This window comes from Nuphar pumila, chromosome 6, assembly GCF_984573655.1.
Source record: "Nuphar pumila chromosome 6, dmNupPumi1.hap1.1, whole genome shotgun sequence".
In the NCBI taxonomy this organism is placed as follows: Eukaryota; Viridiplantae; Streptophyta; class Magnoliopsida; order Nymphaeales; family Nymphaeaceae; genus Nuphar; species Nuphar pumila.
Genome location: NC_143254.1, coordinates 125,767,505 through 125,792,103, shown reverse-complemented (window position 1 = coordinate 125,792,103; position 24,599 = coordinate 125,767,505). Strand labels below are relative to the sequence as shown.

At 40.3% G+C, this 24,599-nt stretch overlaps 1 protein-coding gene across 1 annotated transcript; it reads left to right on the top strand.

Annotated features, from left to right (window-relative positions):
- Window positions 1–13,356: 13,356 nt before the first annotated feature.
- Window positions 13,357–23,823, top strand: LOC149836085 (ATPase GET3A-like). The gene is made up of 7 exons (XM_090010783.1): window positions 13,357–13,829; window positions 14,211–14,335; window positions 19,239–19,389; window positions 20,313–20,423; window positions 21,506–21,644; window positions 21,773–21,888; window positions 23,551–23,823. The coding sequence occupies exons 1-7, from the start codon at window positions 13,569–13,571 to the stop codon at window positions 23,725–23,727; spliced, it is 1,080 nt and encodes a 359-aa protein (XP_089866909.1). The 5' UTR covers window positions 13,357–13,568; the 3' UTR covers window positions 23,728–23,823.
- Window positions 23,824–24,599: the final 776 nt, after the last annotated feature.

Genomic DNA, 24,599 nt, shown 5'->3' with positions numbered 1-24,599 from the left:
TGAACAATCCTTGCGTTCGGCTTTTCGCATGCCGCCTTTTTTTGATAACCGCCGCCAAATTAAATGCTTGTGTTCGAAGCATTAAAAAATACGTCTTTCCATGCCGCTCATTAAGTTTTAAATATCCAGCGATGGCAACAAATTCTTTCCTTATCTATTAATTATTCGCATCGCTGTAATCAGCGATGGCAAACAATCGTTGTATTTGTCTTCGCCAATACTTTGCGCGCTATTCTTTCGAGGCGAAGACAAATACAGTGATTGCGAAGACAAAGATCTCTGTAATAGTAATTTTAATTTTTAATCATTGCATTTTTGGAAAAATGAGAAGCTTGACTTCCGAACAAAGATCTATGTTTACAAACAAATCTTTTCAACTTGTGCACTCGGATTTATGCTGCGATGCCACATATCGTTGTCCGACTCAAAGCACGAAGTATCTAGCGATGGCAACAAATCCTTTTCTTATCTATTGATTATTTGCATCGCTGTAATCAGCGATGGCAAACAATCGCTGTATTTGTCTTCGCCAATACTTTGCGCGCTATTCTTTCGAGGCGAAGACAAATACAGCGATTGCGAAGACAAAGATCTCTGTAATAGTAATTTCAATTGTAATCATTGCATTTTTGGAAAAATGAGAAGCTTGACTTTCGAACAAAGATCTACGTTTACAAACAAATCTTTTCAACTTGTGCACTCGGATTTATGCTGCGATGCCACAGATCGCTGTCCGACTCAAAGCACGAAGTATCCAGCGATGGCAACAAATCCTTTCCTTATCTATTGATTATTTGCATCGCTGTAGTCAGCGATGGCAAACAATCGCTGTATTTGTCTTCGCCAATACTTTGCGCGCTATTCTTTCGAGGCGAAGACAAATACAGCGATTGTGAAGACAAAGATCTCTGTAATAGTAATTTCAATTGTAATCATTGCATTTTTGGAAAAATGAGAAGCTTGACTTTCGAACAAAGATCTACGTTTACAAACAAATCTTTTCAACTTGTGCACTCGGATTTATGTTGCGATGCCACAGATCGCTCTCCGACTCAAAGCACGAAGTATCCAGCGATGGCAACAAATCCTTTCCTTATCTATTGATTATTTGCATCGCTGTAATCAGCGATGGCAAACAATCGATGTATTTGTCTTCGCCAATACTTTGCGCGCTGTTCTTTCGAGGCGAAGACACCCGTAGTATCTAAGGGAAAATTAGCTTACTATGTTATTTTTTTATGATTATTCAAGATTTTTTTGGATATACTACCTTAAACATAAGCATGAAGTCTTTGCATCGTTTAAGACATATCATATGATGATTAAAAATCAATTTAATGATAATTTAAAAATCTTTAGAGTTGATTCCGGAGGAGAGTATCTTTCAAATGATTTTAAAAACTATCTTGAAAACCATAGAATAGTTCATCATAGATCTTGTCCAAAAACATCACAACAAAACAGTCTAGCTGAAAGAAAACACAGATATATTATTGAAACAACTAGAACTTTACTCATTTCTCAAAACATTCCAAAAAGTTTTTGGGCCGAGGCGGCTCTTATATCCGTTTATCTTATAAATCACATTTCTTCAAAAAATCTAAACAAAACTTCAGCTTTTAAAATTTTATACCAAAAGGAACCCGACTAAAATAGGTTAAGAATCTTTGGATGTAAATGTTTTGTCCTTACCGACAAAAATGACAAACTCTCACCAAAAGTCATTCTTAATGCATTTCTTGGATATTCTGAAACTCAAAAAAGATTTAGATGCTATGATGTTAAGAACGACAAACTATACGTTTCTAGGAATGTGACTTTCTTAGATAATGTTAGTGGTTTTGAGAAGGATGAATCACATAAAGAGAATATGGATTACTCTTTCTTGTTTAAGTTACTATCTAGAAATGATGATATTTTTATTGATGATGAACTCAATTAGTTTAGTAAAAAAGAAAATACAGATGAAGACAATCATCCTTCTTATCAACCTACTAATCCTCCCATAGAGGAAAGTTTATTTATTACCGAGACCCAAAGTCGGAAAGATGTAATAATAAAGAATTAAAAAGTAAAAGAATTTCACGTTACTGCAACTCATTATACAATTACAACAAATGTATAGCGTGATAAAAAATCAAATCTAGGATTTATTCCGAGTCACTGGACGAATCTGATGAAATTTCATAGACTTGTCTCTCACTTTTTATTGGTGGACCGTCTATCCTGGGTGGCCTCCACGTTGCGACACCTTGCCTAAGAAGACTGGTCATCATGTCCACCACTGCATTCAATTGGGTCCCCATAGTGCTTACTTCTGTCCTTAATTTCTTATTCTCCCTCTCAATAAGTTCGAACCTTGCGGCAGAGACAGTCTTCTCTTTTGGAGTAAGAGTTTGGTCTTCCTCGTGATTTGTTACTGATGGACTAGTCGTATTAACCTGACCGAGGCGACGTTTTGGTTGTAGAGGCTGGGCTACAACATGAGAAGGGACAGTTGGGAGGCATGGGTTGACAATTTTCTCAATCTTTCGATTTCGCCGCATTGGTTCCCAATAGCTTTCGAAATAGAAGGAATCAAATTGTCGTCCTTCATGATCATACGGTACGGCACGAACACCACCTGAGTTCCAATTCAATAATTCATCCCTGTACCGATCGCTCCAATTCACGTGCCTGCCCCCACCATTATTCATTTTCCTTCTCACCTCCAAAGGCTTATTTGGGATAGACTGCCCCAAGCCAGATTGTAGGAGAACTCGACTACCTTGCTGTATCTCGGCTTCAAAATTGCAGAATAGCCACAAATCGCGGCCAGACAATCTGGCAGCCTCCGCAACAACGTCTTCATCATCGTCCTCCCCATCTCCATAAGGTCTCCACAAAACCTGTACATTGGTAATTCTTTTTAATAACGAATGACAAATATATTAAAATTTATTTACGCATGATATGGAAACAACGATATGCACTACGGAAGACAATCCTGCAGCGATGTATACTTAAAAATGCTGAACATTACAACGACTTATAATACTCAATGGTAAATGCTGACGCGATTGTAAACAATTTTAGAACATTTACCTCGTTTAATTGCAGCCCATCCAAAATGGACTTAGCATTATAAACTGCGACGTTTATTCTGGCCCAGCGACCGATCTTTGGAAAACCACAAATCGGAGGGCCACACCGTGGACGCAATGGATAATATGTTTCAACGCCCAGGCCTAACAAAAAAAAATATTATTAGCAACGCCACAGACTGCAATGAGATTTGTCTACAAATACTAAGTATGTAATCAACAAATACCTGAACAAATGGCCAAAATCCGCCAACTGTTTTCGTACCATTACTCGCACGGTGGAGTTGACTGTACAGGTGTGCGAGCATAGCGGCACCTCAGGCATAGTTGTCGACTTCGTCTACGTCTGCCAGGTACTGCAGCCACATGGAACTTATTCTCGAACCAGAACAATCGGAAAATAATGTAAGAGCAAAAAATATAGAAGGAAGCTGCGCAACTCTTGGTCAGCTGTTTCAGATGCACAAGTAGCGGAGTGGCCTTCCCATTTATTATGGAAAACTGAGACCTTCATTGATGTAGAATTGCTTCCACCAGAAATACATTGACTCCATTCGTCCATCGACATTTCTAGAAGGGCAGTGCAGTTTTCCCTTGCGTTATAGTTTGAATGTCGTAATAGGACAGCACTGCCAGCGCACTTAAGGCCAGTGATCCTCGCCACATCTTCTAGAGTCATGGTGATCTCAAAAGAATCAAACTGGAATGTGTTAGTCTTATCATTCCACTTATTTACCAGGTGAGTCATGGTATTCCAGCAAGTTTCAAAATATTGTTGGTCCAAAAGGCCACCGAAGTGCATATTTCGTAGTCGGTCCTTCTGATATGCACTCAGTTGACCATACCAAGACAGAACTACAGGCCATTGACAGCGACCTCCGAGCTTTTCACCTGGTGCTCTACTTCTCCTGTGACCTCCCTGTAATACAAAATAACATATTATTCCTACAAATTATAAATTACTTCCATTTGTACTTATAAATACTATTCTACTAACCGCTATAAATAATATCGGTTGCAGACATACTATCGCAGTAATCGCTATAAATATCAATACCTAACACAGTAATCGCTATACCAAAATCGCTAAACATATTATTAAATCTTCGCAGACAGGACGGATATATTTACCTTGGTCGCTATTTTCTGTTGTTCTGGCTCCAACCTGGGACTTTCTGGTGGGTCCACTGCCTCGAACTGACTTTCAATCTCCATCTCTACCGGCTCCACCGTCGCCTTCCTTTCTCTCGCCTTCCTTTCTCTCGCCTTCCTTTTCTCATCCTCCTTCTGCTTCCTTTCTCTGTCCCTATTCTCCTCCTCCTCCTTCTATTTCCTTTCTCTCTCCTTTTCTGCCTGCTCCTTCTGAATCCTTTCTCTCTCGCGTTTCTCCTCCTCCTTCTCCTTCCTTTCTCTCTCCCTTTTCTCCTCCTCCTCCTTCCTTTCTCTCTCCCTTTTGTCCTCCTCCTCCTTCTGCTTCCTTTCTCTCTCCCTTTTCTCCTCCTCCTCCTTCTCCTTCCTTTCTCTCTGCCTTTTCCCCTCCTCCTCCTCCTGCTTCCTTTCTCTCTGCCTTTTCTCCTCCTTCTCCTTCCTTTCTCTCTCCCTTTTCTCCTCCTGCATCCTTTCTCTCTCCTTTTTCGCACCCTCCTCCTTCTCCTTCCTTTCTCTCTCCTTTATCTCCTCCTCCTTCTGCTTCCTTTGTCTCTCCCTTTTCGCCTCTTCCTCCTGCTTCTTCCTTTCCCTTTCCTTTTCTTCCTCCTCCTTCTCCTTCAGCCGCCTTTCTTTCTCCTCGATTTCTTGTTTCCTTCTTTGCAGCAGTTCTTCCACCTGCTTCTTCCTTTCCCTTTCCTTTTCTTCCTCCTTCTCCTTCCGCCGCCTTTCTTTCTCTTGCAGTTGTTGTTTCCTTCTTTCCTGCAATTCTTCCTCCTGCTGCTTCCTTTCTCTTTCATTCTCTACCTCCTCCTTCATCTCCTTCCGTTGCCTTTCCTTCTTTTCATCATTCTTCTTCTGCTACCTTTGCATTTCCTTAGCTTCCTCGAACTCCAACTCCCTCCTTCGCCTTTCCTTTTCTTCCTCAAACTGAGGAATATTCTGTTCCTTCTCTTCCTCCTTATTCATTTGCCTTTGCCTCTCCTCCGCCTCCTTTTGTCGCATTGCTCTACTCTCCAAGTTTCTCTTATGAGCCTCCGCCATCATATTGCTAACATCCCTTTCCCACTTCTCCGCATTCTTCTTCCTCTTTTCCCTCGCATGTGCGTCAATCCTCAGCCTTCTTCTCAAATTCTCAGCAATATTTCTTGCCTTTGCCTTCTCTTCGTCATCCTTGTTCTGCATCTTCCGTTCTTTAGAGTTCTTCCTTTGGTCCGCAGCCTCGATATCTGATGGATAATCCTCCGCAAAATACGATTCCAAGGCTTTTTCCCTGTCTTCATCGTTCTCAATCTTAAGTATATTTTGGTATCTTTCAAAAACTTTAGATAGATGGGACTGGCGGATCACTTCTCTAATAGACAACCCATAGAACGGCGGGGTATCTCTAATCTGATGAGGCGCAGACATTGCTAACCTGCACAACACAATACACGATCATCATCATTAGAAATCGTCGGAATATTTGGGTTCATAATACAAATCCTTGTATAAGAACCAATCTTCAGATTGAAGAAAGAAAACTTATACGAAACTCACCGAAACAATGGGAATTTGGATATTCCAACTGTAGAGTAAGCAACGATAACAACTAATACGCAACAGAAGGTGGCAACGATGCTGCGACTGCGCGTAAGACGGAAACAGATACTCTGGTAAAAAGGAAAGGATGCTCCAGCAACTCGAGATGAAAGCAAAGAATCTCCGGTAGAGTGCTTAGAGCGGAAAAGGATTTTTTTGAACTATTTGTATCATACAACATAACGCTTGCTACATACGCAAACTCTGCGGAACGTTTTCCCGCGATATCGATGGAGGGCAGTTTTGTCATTTTCACGAACCGACGATTCAGTTTTCTAGAAGGAGGGCATTTATGTCCGTCCGAGGAAGAGGAACCGACGATTCAGTTTTCTAGAAGGAGGGCATTTATTTCTGTAAATTTTCAGCGATATCTATTGTAATTTCATTCCCCATTTTAACTTCAACGATACATTACAACCACCTGCGAAACGTTTTCCCGCGATATCGATGGAGGGCAGTTTTGTCATTTTCATGAACCGACGATTCAGTTTTCTAGAAGGAGGGCATTTATTTCTGTAAATTTTCAGCGATATCTATTGTAATTTCATTCCCCATTTTAACTTCAACGATACATTACAACCACCTGCGGAACGTTTTCCCGCGATATCGATGGAGGGCAGTTTTGTCATTTTCACGAACCGACGATTCAGTTTTCTAGAGGGAGGGCATTTATGTCCGTCCGAGGAAGAGGAAGCGAATGGCGGTAAAGGTTACTTGAGTCTTTGTTGCGGCACCAAATTACGATGCAATATGATGGCGACCCACATGGGGATACATGCCGGTCTGCATCTTATACGTGGCTCGGTTTGGAACCCCCGAACATGAGATCTCAGTACCGGCTCTATAAATAATTCCGCAAATCGCTATAGCGATTTGTAGTGTCTTCCGCAAATCGCTATAGCGATTTGTAGTGTTATTCAGTAAGCAAATCGCTGTAAATCCCGACCCGAATTAGGACCAACTTGTCAGGGCCATATCTCCCTAACCGGAGGTCATATTCCAAATCCGTAAAAAGTGGTGTATTCGTTATTGAGTCTAGTTTATTTCTGTAAATTTGTAGTGATTTCTATTGTCAGTTCATTCCCCATTTTAACTTCAACGATACATTACAACCACAATCATCAAAAGAAAGATTGCCCAAGCCTTGCCGGATTCTGCACTGTTGCTTTAGAAATTGTTGGGGTCCTCTCGAGCGAGCTCTCCAAGCAATGGGAGTCCCATCATCGCCAAATCTTCCAAGGTGATCGTCATCTCTCCCCACGGAAACACAAAGGTGTTGGTCTCCCAGCACCATGCTTCAAATAGAGCCCTTATCACGTTGGCCTGGCACTTTATGTTCCCTAAGGATGCCTTCAAAGCCCCGTAGATCCCAACCTTGTTCCAACCTCCTCCGAACTTGGGTTTCAGTCGCCGGAACCAGTCGGACAGCCCGGGCAGCGGCCTCATTGAACCTTCTAACCTGCAATTTCCGGACCAATCTGCCCTGCCGGACTTGATTTCGGCTTCGAGGGGTGGCATTTCCATCGACGTCTCAAACGCCGCAACCTCCTCTTCTTCTTCCACCTCTCCAACGATTGGCTGCAACAGTTGGGCTTCACCCTTCCAAACAGTTATGCTCAGAGCAACATGTCAACGTCCCACTGATAGGCAAAACAACATTTCAAAGGTTATTTATCATAATGCCAGCTTTAGTTGAATCTGTTTTGATTGCAATGTTTGAAGCATCTCTTTCTTGCTTTGATTATTTGTGTTTGTTGTTTGTTGCTTAAGTGCTTCTTAGTAAGTAGAATCTGGCCCTCATGCTCATCTCGATTGGATTACTGAGATTCCACCAGTAAGATCCGTAGTCCTTCTTGCTGCTAACTCTTTACATTTGCAGGTTGTTTCTTCAAATGATTATAATAATGATAAATATGCGAAGGAGTTCAGTATCAGTGTTTCTAATGCGCTTGCTACTTGTCCTGCTCGGGTTTTGCCAACTCCTCGTGTGAGTTGATCATATGTAATTTATTGTTTTGTTCATTATTCTGATCAACTCACACGAGGAGTTGGCAAAACTCGAGCAGGACAAGTAGCAAGCGCATTAGAAACACTGATACTGAACTCCTTCGCATATTTGTCATTATTATAATCATTTGAAGAAACAACCTGCAAATATAAAGAGTTAGCAGCAAGAAGGACTACGGATCTTACTGGTGGAATCTCAACCCTCTAACTCGCTCTCTCTCCCTTCTATTTATGCTTCTGTGCACATCCATCAGAAGATCCTACATTGCTCTATCAAGCACCGACTGACCTGCACATTGACTGTTGTGGGTCCTTACTGATGAGCTGCCTCTAAATTTATTCGACTCTGGGTCCTTACTGCACTTGAAGTTGAGTCGTTGTATTTTTTGTTATTCGGTGGGTGGTGAGGCCCTCCTCTACTCTCTCAAGACTCTTAGCTTGGGCAATCTTTCTTTTGATGATTGTGGTTGTAATGTATCCACAATCATCAAAAGAAAGATTGCCCAAGTTAAGAGTCTTGAGAGAGTAGAGGAGGGCCTCACCACCCACCGAATAACAAAAAATACAACGACTCAACTTCAAGTGCAGTAAGGACCCAGAGTCAAATAAATTTAGAGGCAGCTCATCAGTAAGGACCCACAACAGTCAATGTGCAGGTCAGTCGGTGCTTGATGGAGCAATGTAGGATCTTCTGATGGATGTGCACAGAAGCATAAATAGAAGGGAGAGAGAGAGAGAGCGAGAGAGGGTTGATGAGCCCCCGGACCCCCCTCCTGTAAGGGCAAAAGGCCATGAACACGCTGGGAGGAGCCCTCAGACCCCCCTTCTGTAAGGGTAAAAGCTCTGAATCAGACTCCATAACTCTTCAAGTTGAATGATGCTACCCACACTGGGAGGAGCTCTCAGACCCCCCTTTCTGTAAGGGTAAAAACTCTAAATCAGACTCCACAACTCTTCAAGTTGAATGATGCTACCCACGCTGAGAGGAGCCCCCAGACCCTCCTCCTGTAAGGGTAAAAACTCTGAATCAGGCTCCACAACAGTAAATGTGCAGGTCAGTCGGTGCTTGATGGAGCAATGTATGATCTTCTAATGGATGTGCACAAAAGCAGAAATAAAAGGGAGAGAGAGAGAGAGAGTTGAATGATGCTACCCACGCTGGGATGAGCCCCCAAACCCTCCTCCTGTAAGGGTAAAAACTTTGAATCAGGCTCCACAACAGTCAATGTGCAGGTCAGTCGGTGCTTGATGGAGCAATGTATGATCTTCTAATGGATGTGCACAGAAGCAGAAATAGAAGGGAGAGAGAGAGAGAGTGAGAGGGTTGATGGCACTGGTTGGAATGTTTGTGAATCATTGCTTTCTTCCATGATGCCTAACGACAACAGTAATGAAGAGAAGACACTGGAATGTTTTGTAACACTGGAACGTTGATAATGGGAGCACTGTTACAGCAGATGGCGCAGGCGAACGTCTCCACTTTAAATGGTTAACATCAAACTTTCTGGAATTTCTGCTTTTTTGTCCTTTTCCCCACCCGTCGTTTCACAACTTTTGAATGGAGGATATTTTTGTCATTTCCTCGAACCGTCATTTCAGGGCAAGAAAAGCAAGTAAGGGTGATTAAGTCTTTGCAACATCACCAGAGTCCGATGCAAAGTTATGTCAACATACACGAGAATACGAGCCCCATGTGCTTGTATACGTGGTGCTCATTCAAAGCCCCGAACACAGACGTGGGATTCAGTGAATCATCGGGGGGGAACATATAACCTGCTTCACTTTTCCAACCCTATGAGCAGCCAGCATGAATGAGATCCAGGGCGTGCTTAAGTGCCTGTCTATGTGACAGAGACCAATCACATGACAGCATTATGTTGTTGTGGGGGCTCATGACGGGGCAGGTTATATGCCCCCCCCCCCCAACACGTTGGGGTCCCGACTGAACATCGTGTGGTGCTCAATCGGGTGTACGGGGATGCCGTACACATGCCTGTGAGTGTACGGCATCCACCAAACACCCGCTTGTGGGTGTATGGCATCCCCGTACACCCGACTGAGCACCACGTGGCGCTCAGTCGGGACCCCAAACATGCACTGTAGCTACAGTGCGTGTTTGGGGGAGAACACGCAGCACCCTCTCGGCTCATAGAATTATGTCATGTGATTGGGGTTGTGTCACATAGGCAGGCACTTAAACGGCCCTTGTATCTCCTGTTCCAAGCTTTCCAAAAGTTCATTTTGTAATATTTGACAGCCAGACCAAGGATTTGACAATATATAGGCCACCACCCATTCCAATTCAGATAATAAGGTCAAATTCATATAAACACATTTTAAGCTTAACCCTCTTAAAACTTCAAAATCAAATTTATCCTTCATCTTCAGAGTTATACCTAAGGATTGAGCCTTGATTCTCAATTCAAAGTCAAAGTTTTGAGATTAATTTTAAAATCTCAAAATTCAATCTGGGTTTTTCAAAATCCAGATCCCTCTTCACAAATCCCAATTCGGATCTTCAAAAGATCCAGAATTCCACCTTGGGTTCTAAATTTAGAACCCAATTCCATATTAGATTCAAATATTCAAAAACCAACTCAATCTTGGATCTCAGACTTCGGATCCAAATTCTATTAGGATTTCAGATTTAACTTTATCCTGGATCTTAGATTTCAGATCCAATTCCATTTAGCATCCAGAATTCAACTTTATCTTGGATCTTAGACTTTGGATCCAATTTCATTTAGGATCCAGAATTCAACTTTATCTTAGCTACAAGAAAAATCTTTTTTACTGGCGTCTTCCTTTTAAAGCGCCAGTAAAAGAGATTTTTACTGCAGCTATTTTGCGCGCCAGTGAAAAAGTGAGTTATACTGAGGCCATTTTACTTAGCATGCTTCAGTTTGTTAATATTTTTTTGTGGGAGACATCCAAAAAAATAAGTTAGGAATATAAAACTGATTTTATGAGAATAACTGTACCAGACATAGGGAGAAGCTTATTGTTCCAAGCGTCCAAGCTTTTTTGGACTTTCATTATGAGAGGTGAACAAGAAAGTTGGATCCTATGTCACAGGGACATGCCATTTAGGGTGTGTGTCCCTAGTGACACGAGTAGGCATGCTTCTACATAATGACACGGACACGACATGTACAATCATTAATATTTTAATAACAGAAAATCGATATGCTTCACCCCTAAATCAGCTATTTTTTAATAAATATAAAAAATACTAAAAATTATTTTTTAATATTATTTTAATTAGTTTTATGTTCTGATTGACACTTAATAATTTTTTATTATTTTTTCGCGGATTCAAAATGATTCACTTAAGTATGGGTATTGACTAATTCACCTGAGTCTTTGGCCAAACGATATGAGCCGATCAACATTGATCCTCATGTCTAATTTTCTAAAAAAAAATTGAACTTACCAGTTGAACCTGCGTCATGTGTTCTCGTGTCTGTATTTACGTGATAGGTTAAGGTGTCATTACATGGCACACTTTGATTGTGCATCTGTACCTGGCTGCCCCCAATCTGCTTTTTGGCCCCACAATTGACAAACTATCAGCCAAAGATGGAAAGCATCAGGTGCAGGTGTGACACTCCAATTTTTCGAGAATTAGTAATTGTTAAAAATATGCATTTATAATTTGAATTAGGTGAAAAAATAAATTTAATTAATGTTACCTTGATATTTAAATTACATAATAAATAGAATCATAATTGAATTAGGGTTGAACTTGGATTTAAAATTGAGTTTATTTAGAGTTAATTTATATTTAAAATTTAATTTAATTGAGTGCATTTTAATGTGAATTTGGATTTTTATTTGGATTTGGATTTTAGTAATAGGGTATGACTGGATGTGATATATATATATATATATAATGTGTGTGTGTGTGTTGAGGGGGGGAGGGGGGATAAATATATTGGCTGCTAATGAGCTAGAAATCATGCCTGCAAGTTGTATCGACTCAATCTAACCACATAGATGCATTCAGCATGACTTGCTTGCTAAGGATGGATCCTCCTTTTCTGATGTAAAAATGTGATCTTTTGAGTTATAAAATTTTAGCACATTGTAGGTCATTGATTTTTGAACCTTTTAAAAAACTAAATACTTATCATCATCACAAGATTCAAAATAAGTTTTTTAATAAACAAACCATGTAGATCACATCCATAACATTTGATCGGCAAAAAATTAAAAATTTTGAAGAAAAGAGTGATTTCTACTTATTTGTTTTGTACCTTCATTAATAGCCAATATTACCCGATATATATAAGCCGAGCCAAACTCTAACTGGCTCATTTACAAAATAAATGATTTTCCTCAAAGTTGTAAGCAATTAGATTTTAACTATAAACTTGCTAGTTGTAAACCAAAAACGCTTCATCTATCTACGCTTTATGATATAAAATACTTTCATTACTAGTTAACAAACCTGTACGAGTTGAGCCAAGACAAACTTTCATTGTTCATGTTCATTTTGTGCAACCTATTTGACTCTTGTGAATGAGCTCTGAAGAAGTCAAGCCATGAGTTCAGCCCTATGATTCCAATTGCAGCCTACCAGGTGGGCCATGTAAGGCAGGGTGGTCGTGGACTCCACCCGGTTTTCAGCGAGGATTCCTAGTGTTGTAAAATAAAGGTGACTGTGGATGCCTAGAACATACTTGTAAAAGAGCTAAAATAGTTGTTAGTGGCTATGCTAGAGGGACACCACATTTTGGTGGTGTGTCCCACACAAGCGGACACGAACATTGACTCGTACAAAAAAGTATTTAAATGTTATTATATTGTTTTTTTATGTTTTCAGGTTTATTTCAATATGAAATACACTTTTAACAAGTTGATGAGATGTTACAAGTTTGAAACCCACAGGTCGTGTCCCTTGCAGTAAGGTCAAAACTGAGTGTACTCTTTGCTTAGTGGGCAGAGGGGACCTCAAAGGTTTTACCATTATGAGACCAGCCAGTGTAAGGTGGGAAAGGGTAGGGTAGGGTTTTCCTTGAGTGTCCAAATATATATATATATATATATTAACATATTAAAAAATAAATATTTTATGTCCTTGTGTCTTATTTTTCAAAAAAAAAAATCCAAACTTGCGAGTCGAACTTGCATCACCCTACTGTGTCAACGTGTCTCTGTGACATAGCTTTAGTGGGCGTGTCCTTGTCAGTATCCTATTAGCCCTGTATCGTTTGGCCAACGATTCAGGTCAATCAGCTGATGCATACTCAAGTGAATCGTTCTGAATCGGCCAAAAATTAATTAAAGAATCAAAACGTGACACGTGTTAAATCTATTAAAATAATATTGAAAAATAATTTTATGTATTTTTTATATTTATTAAAATATAGCCTATTCACGGTTTTCTGCCGATACGGCGATACAGGCCGATAAGCACCCACACTGACAACATTGATCCAAAACAATACCTATTCACTTGTTACTGTGTTACAGCAACATGGTCTGTGTCAGACCCGTACAGAACCCGGACGCCTAACCCCGAGGGTTGTTCATCATTGGTACAACCAAGCCCACAAAATTAAGGAAACCCATCAGGAATCCAGTTCCTGTTTGGCTTGAAAACAGTAAAATTCGAGGAAGAACCAACTTTTAGGAGGACCAAGATCCAGTTTCTCCTCGCCATGGATGCATCCCATCGGCACCGCTTGTCGCCATGCGTTATATGAATAGAAAATCTGTGTTTGTTTCCATCGGAATCTCGTCGTGAAGATGGTGGAAAACTCGGAATCGTTAGAGGGGAGCGTGAGGAATATACTGGAACAGGATCAACTCAAGTGGGTATTCGTTGGCGGCAAAGGGGGCGTCGGCAAAACCACGTGCAGCTCCATCCTCTCCGTCCTTCTGTCGAGGGTTCGATCCTCCGTGCTGATAATCTCCACGGATCCTGCTCACAACCTCAGCGATGCGTTCCAGCAGAAGTTCACCAAAATCCCCACCTTGGTCAACGGTTTCACCAATCTTTTTGCCATGGTATATGTCGGAATCTGGATTGATTTACCTCTTCTTTGTTGACTCGAAGCATCCGCCTTGATCTTTTGTGATATAATGATCTGGGGAATTGATTCTTTCTCGTTTGCTGATTGATTGGTTTGTTGGTTTTGAGTTTGATGTATGTAATAATCGGTTTTCTCAAATTTTTCTTCTTGAATTCAGCTTCAATCTAATTTAAACTAACCCACATTTGTGGAAACTTGTGGTGCTTTATTGATTGCGGTTTAGTTTACGATTTGGGTTTGGGTGGTTGCTGTTTTTGTTCGTTTTCTTTGAAAGGGATTGGTTTTTGTTTTAGTGCATTGGTGTGAGGATTGTCCTCCGTGATGCTTTTGATAAGGGATGAGTTGGGGTTTTCAGGAAGTGGATCCAAATGTGGAGAAGGACGAGATACCCAATGAAGAAGGGATGGACAATTTTATGTCTGAATTGGCGAACGCGATTCCAGGCATTGATGAGGCTATGAGTTTTGCCGAAATGCTCAAGTAAATTGATCCTTTCCTCTTTCCCTTTTCATTGTTTCGTAATGTTGCATGTAAATTGTTGGCGTGTCTGTGCTACTGTTTAGACAACGAATTTTGCGTGAAAACTACTGAAATGAATCACTTGTTGAAAGCTTTGAAATCAGTTTCCTGGATGTTCCTTCTTTTGGCTTTTTTCATCAGGCTTTTGTTTTATCAGATGCTAAGCCGACTCAGTAGTCAGTTTATCTGTTCATAGTTGTCAGTCATCTTATTCTGATGAAAGTTTGAAGCAACACACAAAAGCAAACATGTCTTAGACTTGATCTGAACTGCTTTATATTGGTCACTCAAGTAGACTTGTATGCTTTATAACTCTTTTAGATTGTTCATGCTGTGAAGTGATTGGTCAGGCGTGGTCGGAAAGCTCATTTAGTGATTGGTAACCTGGCTTAGTGAAACTGAATTCCTGCACATAAGTGGATATTATGGAGTTAAGGCCCATTTTTGCTGGCCGTAGAACTCTTCAAATTCTTTTCAGCTGTTATGTTGTATGGTAGGACAAGATAGACTTGGCAAGGCAATCATTAATTATATGGTTAGATTAGTTTCAATGTCAAAAGAGATGAAGAGAATAAAAAAAGGAGACTGAGATCAATGGTACCACCTCTTAGAATTACCAGCATTGACCTTGGTACGCTGGGCACTTAGAAGTACTCAAGGATGTTTTTCAACTGTCCGATAATCAATTATTGTCACTGTTATAAAGTTCCTGGCATCTATTGGAGATTTGAAAAATATCCATGGTGAGCTCTGCACTGACCACTATGTCACATGGGTGCGGGTGCGGGTGCGGGGATGCGGCACTTCCAAAAAACCCGGGTGCGGGGGTGCGGCAGGGGCAAAAATGTAAAAAAAAATTATATATATATATATATATATATATATATATATATATATATATATAATTTTGAAGTTTTAACATTTAACAGTTAACATTGTCATAATATGATTCATCATGCATGCAGTATATCAACCTAAATATCAAATTATCAATCAAATAAGTAAAGCAATTACATAAATCGACCTAAATATCAATCAAATAAGTAAAGTATAAAAGAACTAAATTACATACCAAAGTATATCCTGATGAAGTAATGGATGTTAATAATTTTCTTATTCATCATCAAATGCATCATTAGAAGGAATACTGGGCTCAGCTGAATCCATGTTTGTTATGTTGAAATCATGTTCTCCCTCGAAGTCACACTCTTCTGGGTTTACATCTCAAAATTTGGATGTTCCTTGTCTGCGTTATAAACCCAATTTGAAAATGATAAATACAATACAAGTATATTTAAATGAAAACTAAGAAATAATCAAATAACTAAGAGAGCAAATTAGTACCTGTATTCATCATTGTTTCGCGAAAGTAATCGAAGATTTGAATGAACATATACTAAATCCTCTGGACCCTTGCTGGTGAGTTTGTTTTTCTTCATGTTGTGGATTTAAGAATATGTGCTTCAATTACTTTCGCTGAACTAGCAGGCTGCGATAGCAATCTTAATGCAAGACGTTGGAGAAGAGGTGTTTTTGATTCAAATGTTGACCACCATGTAATAGGATCTATATTATCTTCTTCTCTCGCGAATAATGCCGGTCTATATAATCTCGAAGATGAAAAATTTTCAAACTCTTGTGTAACTTGATGTAGAAGATATGCTTCTGGAAAAAGTCTTGTCATACACATATTTCTATGTCTTGATAGCTCTGGGTCTAAATTTGGAGGGACACGACCAATACCACCAACCCGCCATTTATTTGCATAATATTTTGGATTAAGAGAATGTGTCATGCAATGCAAAGGAGTGTTGCTCTTATCTCATCTTCTGACTAAAATTGAATGAATATAATTAAAAAAATCTGAATCATCCAATGCAGGATTTTTTTCTTCATGCTTGAAAACTATAGCTTATATTTTTTCAATCATATTATCCCACATTTCATAAACTCTGTGAAGCATGGGCTCATCCTTATCAACTTCTCTTAACATTTTCCAAATAGGTTGCGTAAATTGAAGGAAGTATACCACTCTCTCCCAAAACTCATCATCAAGAATAAATTTTTTAATTTCTTGAGCCTTGATATCATCATCAGCACGATAAAATGTCCAATTTTCATCAGTCACCATGTTAATCAAAGCATTATTCACTTTTTTAATCCTCTTCATCATCACAATGATGGACGCAAAACGTGTTTCAGCGACCTTCAACAATTTCAAATCAGAATGCCTATTAAATATAGCATTAGCACGATGGTGGTTAACAACAAAATTCCTAATGCTTTTGACATTTCTTTCTAAATCTTCAATCCATGAACATAAAGCATATGCTTGTGAATTTTCTTTTTCTTCGGGGTTGCAGATGCTCTTTAGGGCTAGATTTAAGTTGTGTGCTACACAAGGAGTTCAAAAAATATGAGGGTACTTACTCTCCAAACTCAACGCATTTTATATTCTCCAGATGCATCAACTGCTTTCAAGAATATTAGGTCACTAAGCGAACAAGCAATGAAATTGATTAATGGACGCCTTTGAATATCTGTCCATCCATCAGACACAATAGAAACTCCATTTTGCTCTCATGAATATTTTTTAATCTCTAGCAACCTCTCCACAATTTTTTCTGCAAGAAGTGTAGTTCGTATTTTTTTTTAACTTGGAGGCACATAATCACTCAAATTACAATTTGCCAAGGATGTTACTAAATCCTTCCAATAAGGATTTCTAGCCGCATTAAATGGGAGTGAACCAGAATAAAAATACCTCCCAACTTTTCTATCCAATTATTTTCTTCCATATGTATTGAATGCTGCTTATATCGTTCCTCTACCTCCTACATTGACTTTTCTTCTTTTTTTTCAGCATCTTCTTGGTGGCTTGCAAATGGCACACTGACTGTAGAAGAATCGGCCATTGCCTTTCTCTTCTCATATTGTTCTTGTATTTTCTTGTATTGTCTTTGCATTACCTCATCAATTTTTCTGCAAGCTGAAATGTCATGTCCTGGTATCTTCAACAAATAAGCCTTCACTCTTGTGTAAGACCCAACAAAATCTCTTTCGCAGAGCTTGCATCGAAATCTCTTGTTTCCACCACCTCCTTCTCCAGTTTTTGCAAGTTTATCTACATGTACCCATAGTGGCCCCACATCATCAATCTCACTGCAACTATCAGCAAAACTAGTAGCAGAACTCACATGTTGGGATGAGGATGACGCAAGTCCTTTCCCTTTATCTGTCATTTTTATCCTGAAAACACACAAAAATACATTAAAATTTTCAAATCAATTATACTCGACCCCCTCCCCTTGTCGAAAACACAGGGAGAAGGGGGGGCTCAGCCCCTCCCCTGCCAACCCAACAAGAGAGCGAGAGCGAGGGGGGCTCGGCCCCTCCCCTGCCGAAAACAGAGGGAGCAGGGGGGCTTAGGCCCTACCCTGCCGACCCAACAAGAGAGCGAGGGGGGGGGGGGGGCTCGGCCCCTCCCCTGCCAAAAACAGGGAGGGGCTCAGCCCCTTCCCTACCGAAAACAGAGGGAGCAAGGGGTTCTCAGCCCCTCCCCTGTCGACCCAACAAGAAAGCGAGAGGGGGGGCTCGGCCCCTTCCCTGCCGAAAACAGAGGGAGCAGAGGAGGGGGGGGGGGGGGGCTTAGCCCCTCCTCTGCCGACCCAAAAAGAGAGCCAGAGTGGGGAGGGGCTTGGCCCCTCCCCTGTCGACCCAAAAAGAGAGCCAGAGGGGGGAGGGGCTCGCCCCCTCCCCTGACGACCCAAAAAGAGAGCCAGAGGGGGGGGGGGGGGGGGCTCGGCCCCTCCTGTGTCGAAAACAGATGGAGCAGGGGGGGCTCAGCCCCTCCCCTGCCAACCCAACAAGAGACCGAGAGAGGGGGGGGGGCTTGGCCCCTTCCCTGTCGACCCAACAAGAGAGCGAGAAGGGAAGGGGGTGCTCGGCCCCTCCCCTGCCGACCCAAGAAGAGAGTGAGAGAGGGTACATACCTGCGAAAGGAGAGGAGCCTGGGAGATGGAGTTGGGGCATCGATAGGAGAGAGCTCGAGCTCAGGGGGAGAGGAGAGGAGATATTAGGGCAAAAAAAAATTTTGCCCTAATCCTCCTTTTCATCGGGGAATTTTTTTTTTAACGCCAAAACAGTGGACAAAAATGACCCTGGGTGCGTTGACCGCACCCAGGGTCGTGTTGACCGCACCCGCGTCGCGTCGCGTCGACGCGGGTGCAGCACCTGTTTTGCCGAGTCCCTGTGACTTAGGACCAAATGCAAGCGAATGTTCTGTTTCTAATAATAGGTCGTACTTTTTTACTTTCAACTTATTATGTTCTGCTCACCACCGAGGTGGTATCCCATGCGGTAAGCGGGTCCTGTGCCAAGCTGAAGGCCCAGGTTCGAATCCCTCTGCCACATGGAGCTTAAGAGATATCTGGTAGGGGTCTGCCTAACCCCAGCTTGCCTATCAAAAAAAAAAAGAGGACCAGAAAAGGGAATAAGACAGAGTACTTAAACCATGATAATATATCAGACCTATATTATAACATTTCTTTATTTTATGCTTTTAAATTCCATGATTCCTTTCTCAGTTTTATTTGATTCTCAGGGCCTCTGGTTGTGGCATGTGTCCATTTATCCAAGTTTATCAGGTTACTGTTTGTCTCATCTTCTAAGTTTGCTCCTATAGCTCCTGACATGTGTACACCATGACTTTCTTTCCATGGGATTAACCTTGCATAATTTAGAATTGCGATGAGTGTTTCTGACTCCTGATGTCATACATTTATATTTGGTTTCTTTGGCTTGTTATGCTTTCAGTTTATTTATAAAATTGATTTGGTTTTGGCACTATACTATTTTGGTGCAGACTGGTTCAAACAATGGACTATTCTGTCATAGTGTTTGACACCGCCCCAACTGGGCATACCTTGCGGCTACTGCAATTTCCTTCCATATTGGAAAAGGGACTTGGAAAGATTATGGCCTTGAAAAATAAATTTGGTGGCCTCATTAACCAGGTAAACCAACACATTATACAAAATGAAAGTTCTTATGCTTTTTGGTTCTTAAATTTGTGATTCTTCAATCATGAACCAAGTTGCAATTGGTGGGATTCTTACTGTGACAACAATTTGAACTAAATCATATGATCATCAGTAAGTTTTTTCTCTCGTCTGGAAGATTAATTATTTTATCGGTTTGTAAGTTGATTGTTTTGATCTTATGTCAGGAATTAACAATAGGTTTCTTTTGTAGGTTCCACTAGAATTAGCTGTTTTAAAACAGCTATGTTTCACTTAGAGCATGCACAGTTAGCAATGGTGAAGATTCTCACAAGTCACCATGAATATGTAATTACTGGAAATACGGTTACTCTACAGAAATTGCCTTGAACAGTTTCTGTTGGAGTACGTTGGATATAGGTGTTATTGGAGTAAAATTTTAACTGCTGGATGTTATTGGAACATTTTAACCTAGGGATTTTGAGATAAATACTCAACTTGCCTAGATAAATTAGAAATAAAAGAAAAAAGAAAAAGAACACTGATGTCATTAAATGTTGGTGCATCATGAGGAAATCAGTCCCTGACTGTACTAATATCGTGCTCTTAGATCAGTACTGATGTCGGTTGAAATTAAAAGGACTTCGATTGCATAACCATGCATTTTATACTTGATCAAATTGCTCATGCATTTGCCTAGATTAACATCAATTTATCATTTTATATCAGATTGTGTATGAGTATTAACAGAGATGATTTTGACCTTTTGTAGCATTCATTAGTTTTTCTCCAAATCTGTATCAATCAAACACTTTTCTATTTAATTGGCAGTATGATATTAATGAAAGAGTTTCGAGAAATTAGTGAAATGTATACTTCTGATGAATCCTTTCATAATATTTTCTGATGGATGATTTTTAAATGGTTTTCTTTTACAGATGACCCGGATGTTCGGTGTTGGTGATGACTTTGGTGAGGATGCAATTGTTGGTAAGCTAGAAGGCATGAAGGATGTGATTGAACAAGTTAATAGGCAGTTCCGCAATCCAGTGAGTTCAGCAAAATGTTTTCTAGTTCCTTTCAGAAGTTGATCAAACTTCTTGTTTCTCTCTTCTTCCTTTTCTCCATCATTTTCTATTTCTTTGCTTTTGCTACCGAATAAGGAGATGCATGAAATTAAGACAATTAACAAAAGCAACAGTCATTATGGTATCATGATTCTTATGTCTACCTTTACATGTAGGTGACTAGACTGAATGTATAAAAGATACAATACAACTATGCCCCATGCCCATGTCTTTGTGACTTAGAATCTTCTTCTAGCATTATAAATGATATTGATGCTTCTCATCTTTGCTTTGATGGACAGAGTTCAAATGGTATTCAGTGATTTAGGAGTGGCTCTTATCACCATTTAATGATCACATATGACACCTTTTCTTTCGATTTATAACCTGAAGAAACCGCACCAGACATGAAGACTTGGTCGTGCTGTCTCAGCCTGCCATACCTACGTCGTCATGCTGGCGGCGCAAAACTCGAGGCTAGGACCCTCACCCTTGGGGCCTATGATGGGTGTCGGCTTGTGCAGGAGGGGTGATTCCCATGGGAATCGAACCTTGACCAGATTTATTTATTTTTAATTGTATCCATTTCGATTACTCAAGTTCAGCCCATATTCATAGAATATAGAGGGGTAGGTGAACCCTGAATGTGAGGAAACTTTTTCATCTATTCACCATGGCTATTAGCAACTAAGTAAAATGTCTCTCCACCATCAGGAAATCCATGTGCTTCAGTTTTCAAATAAAATCTTCACATTCCTTTCGTACTAGAAAAAGTATACTCACCTTTCATGTGAACCAGCATGTTGGACTCTCCTCACATAAGCGACAGTTGTGGGGACTTCTATCCATCCTTTGGCTTTGCTTTTCATTATCAGGCAGCAAATGAGTGCTATAAAGACAAGGTCATGATGTAATTTCAAACCTGAGTTTGTTCAACCCTCATATTTTTTTTTCCTCATAACCAAGATATTGTTAGCACTGTTCATGGCTGGTATGAAGGAAAAGTTGCATCATCTCCATATTTGATTTATGATGTCCCATCCTATGCTAAATTTGTCTTGCAGGACTTAACAACTTTTGTCTGCATCTGCATCCCGGAATTCTTGTCTCTCTATGAGACAGAAAGGTTGGTGCAAGAACTGACTAAATTTGAGATTGACACCCACAACATCATCATCAATCAAGTACTTTATGATGAAGAAGGTGCTCTTCTGTTTACCTTGTTATAACAGCATATATGCATTCAGAAAGCTGATTTTCAATGTGTTCTAATTTAAAGTGTTTTGTCATGTGGTAAATGTTAACTGTGAGCATGTGCTTCATCCATGTAGTTGTTGAATCCAAGTTGCTAAAAGCACGAATGCGGATGCAGCAGAAGTATATTGACCAGTTCTATACATTGTATGATGACTTCCACATCACTTTGTTGCCTTTGCTTCCACAAGAGGTAACTCCCACACAGTAAACTAAATCATTCAGTCATCCTTGTTTTCCTTTGTAGTAGTGCTCTTATCTCGACCAGTTGTGTTTCAAATCAGCTCTATGGATGATAGCTACTACTAATAAATGGTTGTTCCCCCAGATTTCATGGGCTGGTCCAGTTTGTGACTCACCAGATCCCTGCAGCAAGCATAGTACCTGACTTGCATGCCTCAAATGTATCTCAAGCTGCATGTTTCTTTGGATAAAAAATAGAGGATCTTGTTTTCTGTTTTACCTGTTTTTGGAGAGCCTAGTTGTTCCTAAACCAATGTGCCTTTCTTAATTTCCTTCATGAATTTCAAGATGATCATAATTCTTAAGGGGCGTATTACCAATTGGAAAATCTAAATCGAAGTGTTTTCAGTATAGCTGTTTGAGAAAGCAGATAGCTTCAGATTTCATTATGTTTTGCAGTAATTTTAAAATTGATCTATGGCTACTCTGTAGTTGCCGACCAAGACCCATGTACTATTGATTTTGTGAAAAATTCAATTACACAAAACACTTGACCCGTACATTATGCATACCAAAGTTCATTATCCATAAAGAAAACTACTGTCAAATGTGGAGAACTTGCAGTAGCAGCCTTCATGTTTTGAATGCTTGAAATTTATTAATAGTGATGAAGGGGTTGGACTATCTTTTTAGTTTGGATCTTTGACCAGACCTTTCACCTTCATATGGTTTTGCAGTTGCACTGATATCAGGATCTGTTTGCTATAATTGTTGAAGTTACTTGCGCACTTATGCTGCTGTGCGGGGTGACTTTATCATTTTTCATCATTGTATGATAATATTTATGCTTATGTCGCCATTGTTCGCATCATTTTTTGGGGATTTATATCTGTAGCTTGTACCACCACCATGATTGTCATAACCATTTGTGCAACATCGTCTGTTATCATCAACATTATCATGATGATGATGTTATAGATGTACCCATTCCATCGCCATAAATTTGATTATTTACTTAATAATGTGCTATCTTCTTAAAGTTCCCAAATGTACTTTTACCCTGTATAAATCTGAACTTACTGTGTGAGTAGATTCCTACTGCTAGTTCTTAAGTTTCTACTTTCTAGATGTTTCTTCTTTATCTGAACTACAGAAAATGAGTCAAATTACCATTGGAACTATAGGGATTTCCTCCTATTGTTTCGTTTTTTATAGGTAAACTGTGGAATAGCCCCCATTGGATTCAAACCCGAGACCCCTCGGTTATGATAGTATGGCCTAACCATCCAGTGATCCAGGTATTGCCCACAAGGGCTCCACACACCTTGATGGGTGGGTCGGCTTAAGGCATTCAAGTTGAAGGATGTCAAGGGTTTGATACTCGGGGTGTGCATCCCTTGCGTTGAGGCCAAAGTTGCAGCCTTCCTGGTTGGGGGGGGGGGCAGCCAAGGGGTTTTGACCACTTGCAGGTGGGCCATACAGCAGAGCGTCAATCTCTCCCAAGCCCCACTACCTGAACTGGGGTTTCCCCTTAATAAATATCCAAAAAGGAAAAAAGAAAAAAGAACAATCCAGCCATCTCATTGGATCCCTCCTGTTGTTTCTTTTTAATGTATGCTGTAGCAGTAGGAAAAAAGAAAGTTGGTTAACCAATGAATTGGATTCATCTCAGGTGTGTGGAGTTGAAGCTCTGAAATCATTTTCTGCTCTTTTCATAAAGCCATACAAGCCATCAACAGCCAAAGGAACCATTGATGAGCTTGAGAGAAGGGTGTCCACCTTGAGGATGCAGTTGAAAGAAGCCGAGGTGGAGTTAGACAGACAAAGGAAAGGGAAACAGGTGCTCTGATCTCTCAGTTTTCTTCTTTCAATTTTGTTTCTGAATAAGATTAGACCTTGTAATTTTTTATTTATTGCAATAATTTAGTTTTCTTATTCTCTATAATAGATGAAATTTGGATTCTTCTTTTATTAGAACTGACTCATGATTAGACGTTATTTAAAAGACAACCTTTCTTGGATCGCTGCCGTACAGAAATGAGAAACTTAAGCATGGTTGGATCATGCACCAAATGAGTTGGCCCTACCCTAAGAAATGGAAATCTGAATCTTCTAGAACTGGTCCTGCCTGTGTGAGACTTGCCTAGTTTCATGCATGCTGGCAATAGACAACACCATCGATATTTTGATTGGGGTTTCAACATTTGGGATGAAAATTCATATTATGGTTACGTTGAAGTCTGTTCATCTTCTGAAACTCAGTGTACCGCTTGAATTAGTCAGATCTCAGATCCTAGGATCTATGTCAAATCCCTTTTTTTTATACAAACAATGAATTTTTAATCCTAATCAATTTGAGTCGGAATTTTGAGGAACAGAGAGAGAGAGAGAATTTGTTTCTGGTCATACAAGTTTGTAAGATGTAACCTGACCGCAATTATCAAACACTTGACACAGCAATCTAGTGGGATGGGGCTCCTAAGATCTTCAGTCCAGTTCTTCAAGATGTGACCTTTAAAGATCATAATCATGGAAGAAAGTCAAACATTACTAAGGTCCTTTGATCTCTCTCTCTCTCTCTCTCTCTCTCTCTCTCTCTCTCTCTCTCTCTCTCTCTCTCTCTCTCTGGGTTCGGTGGAGAAATTGATTCAGGGGGTGCAAGGTTAGAGAAGACTGGTATGCTGCATCTGAAACAAGTGGATGCTTATCCAAGACAAAAGC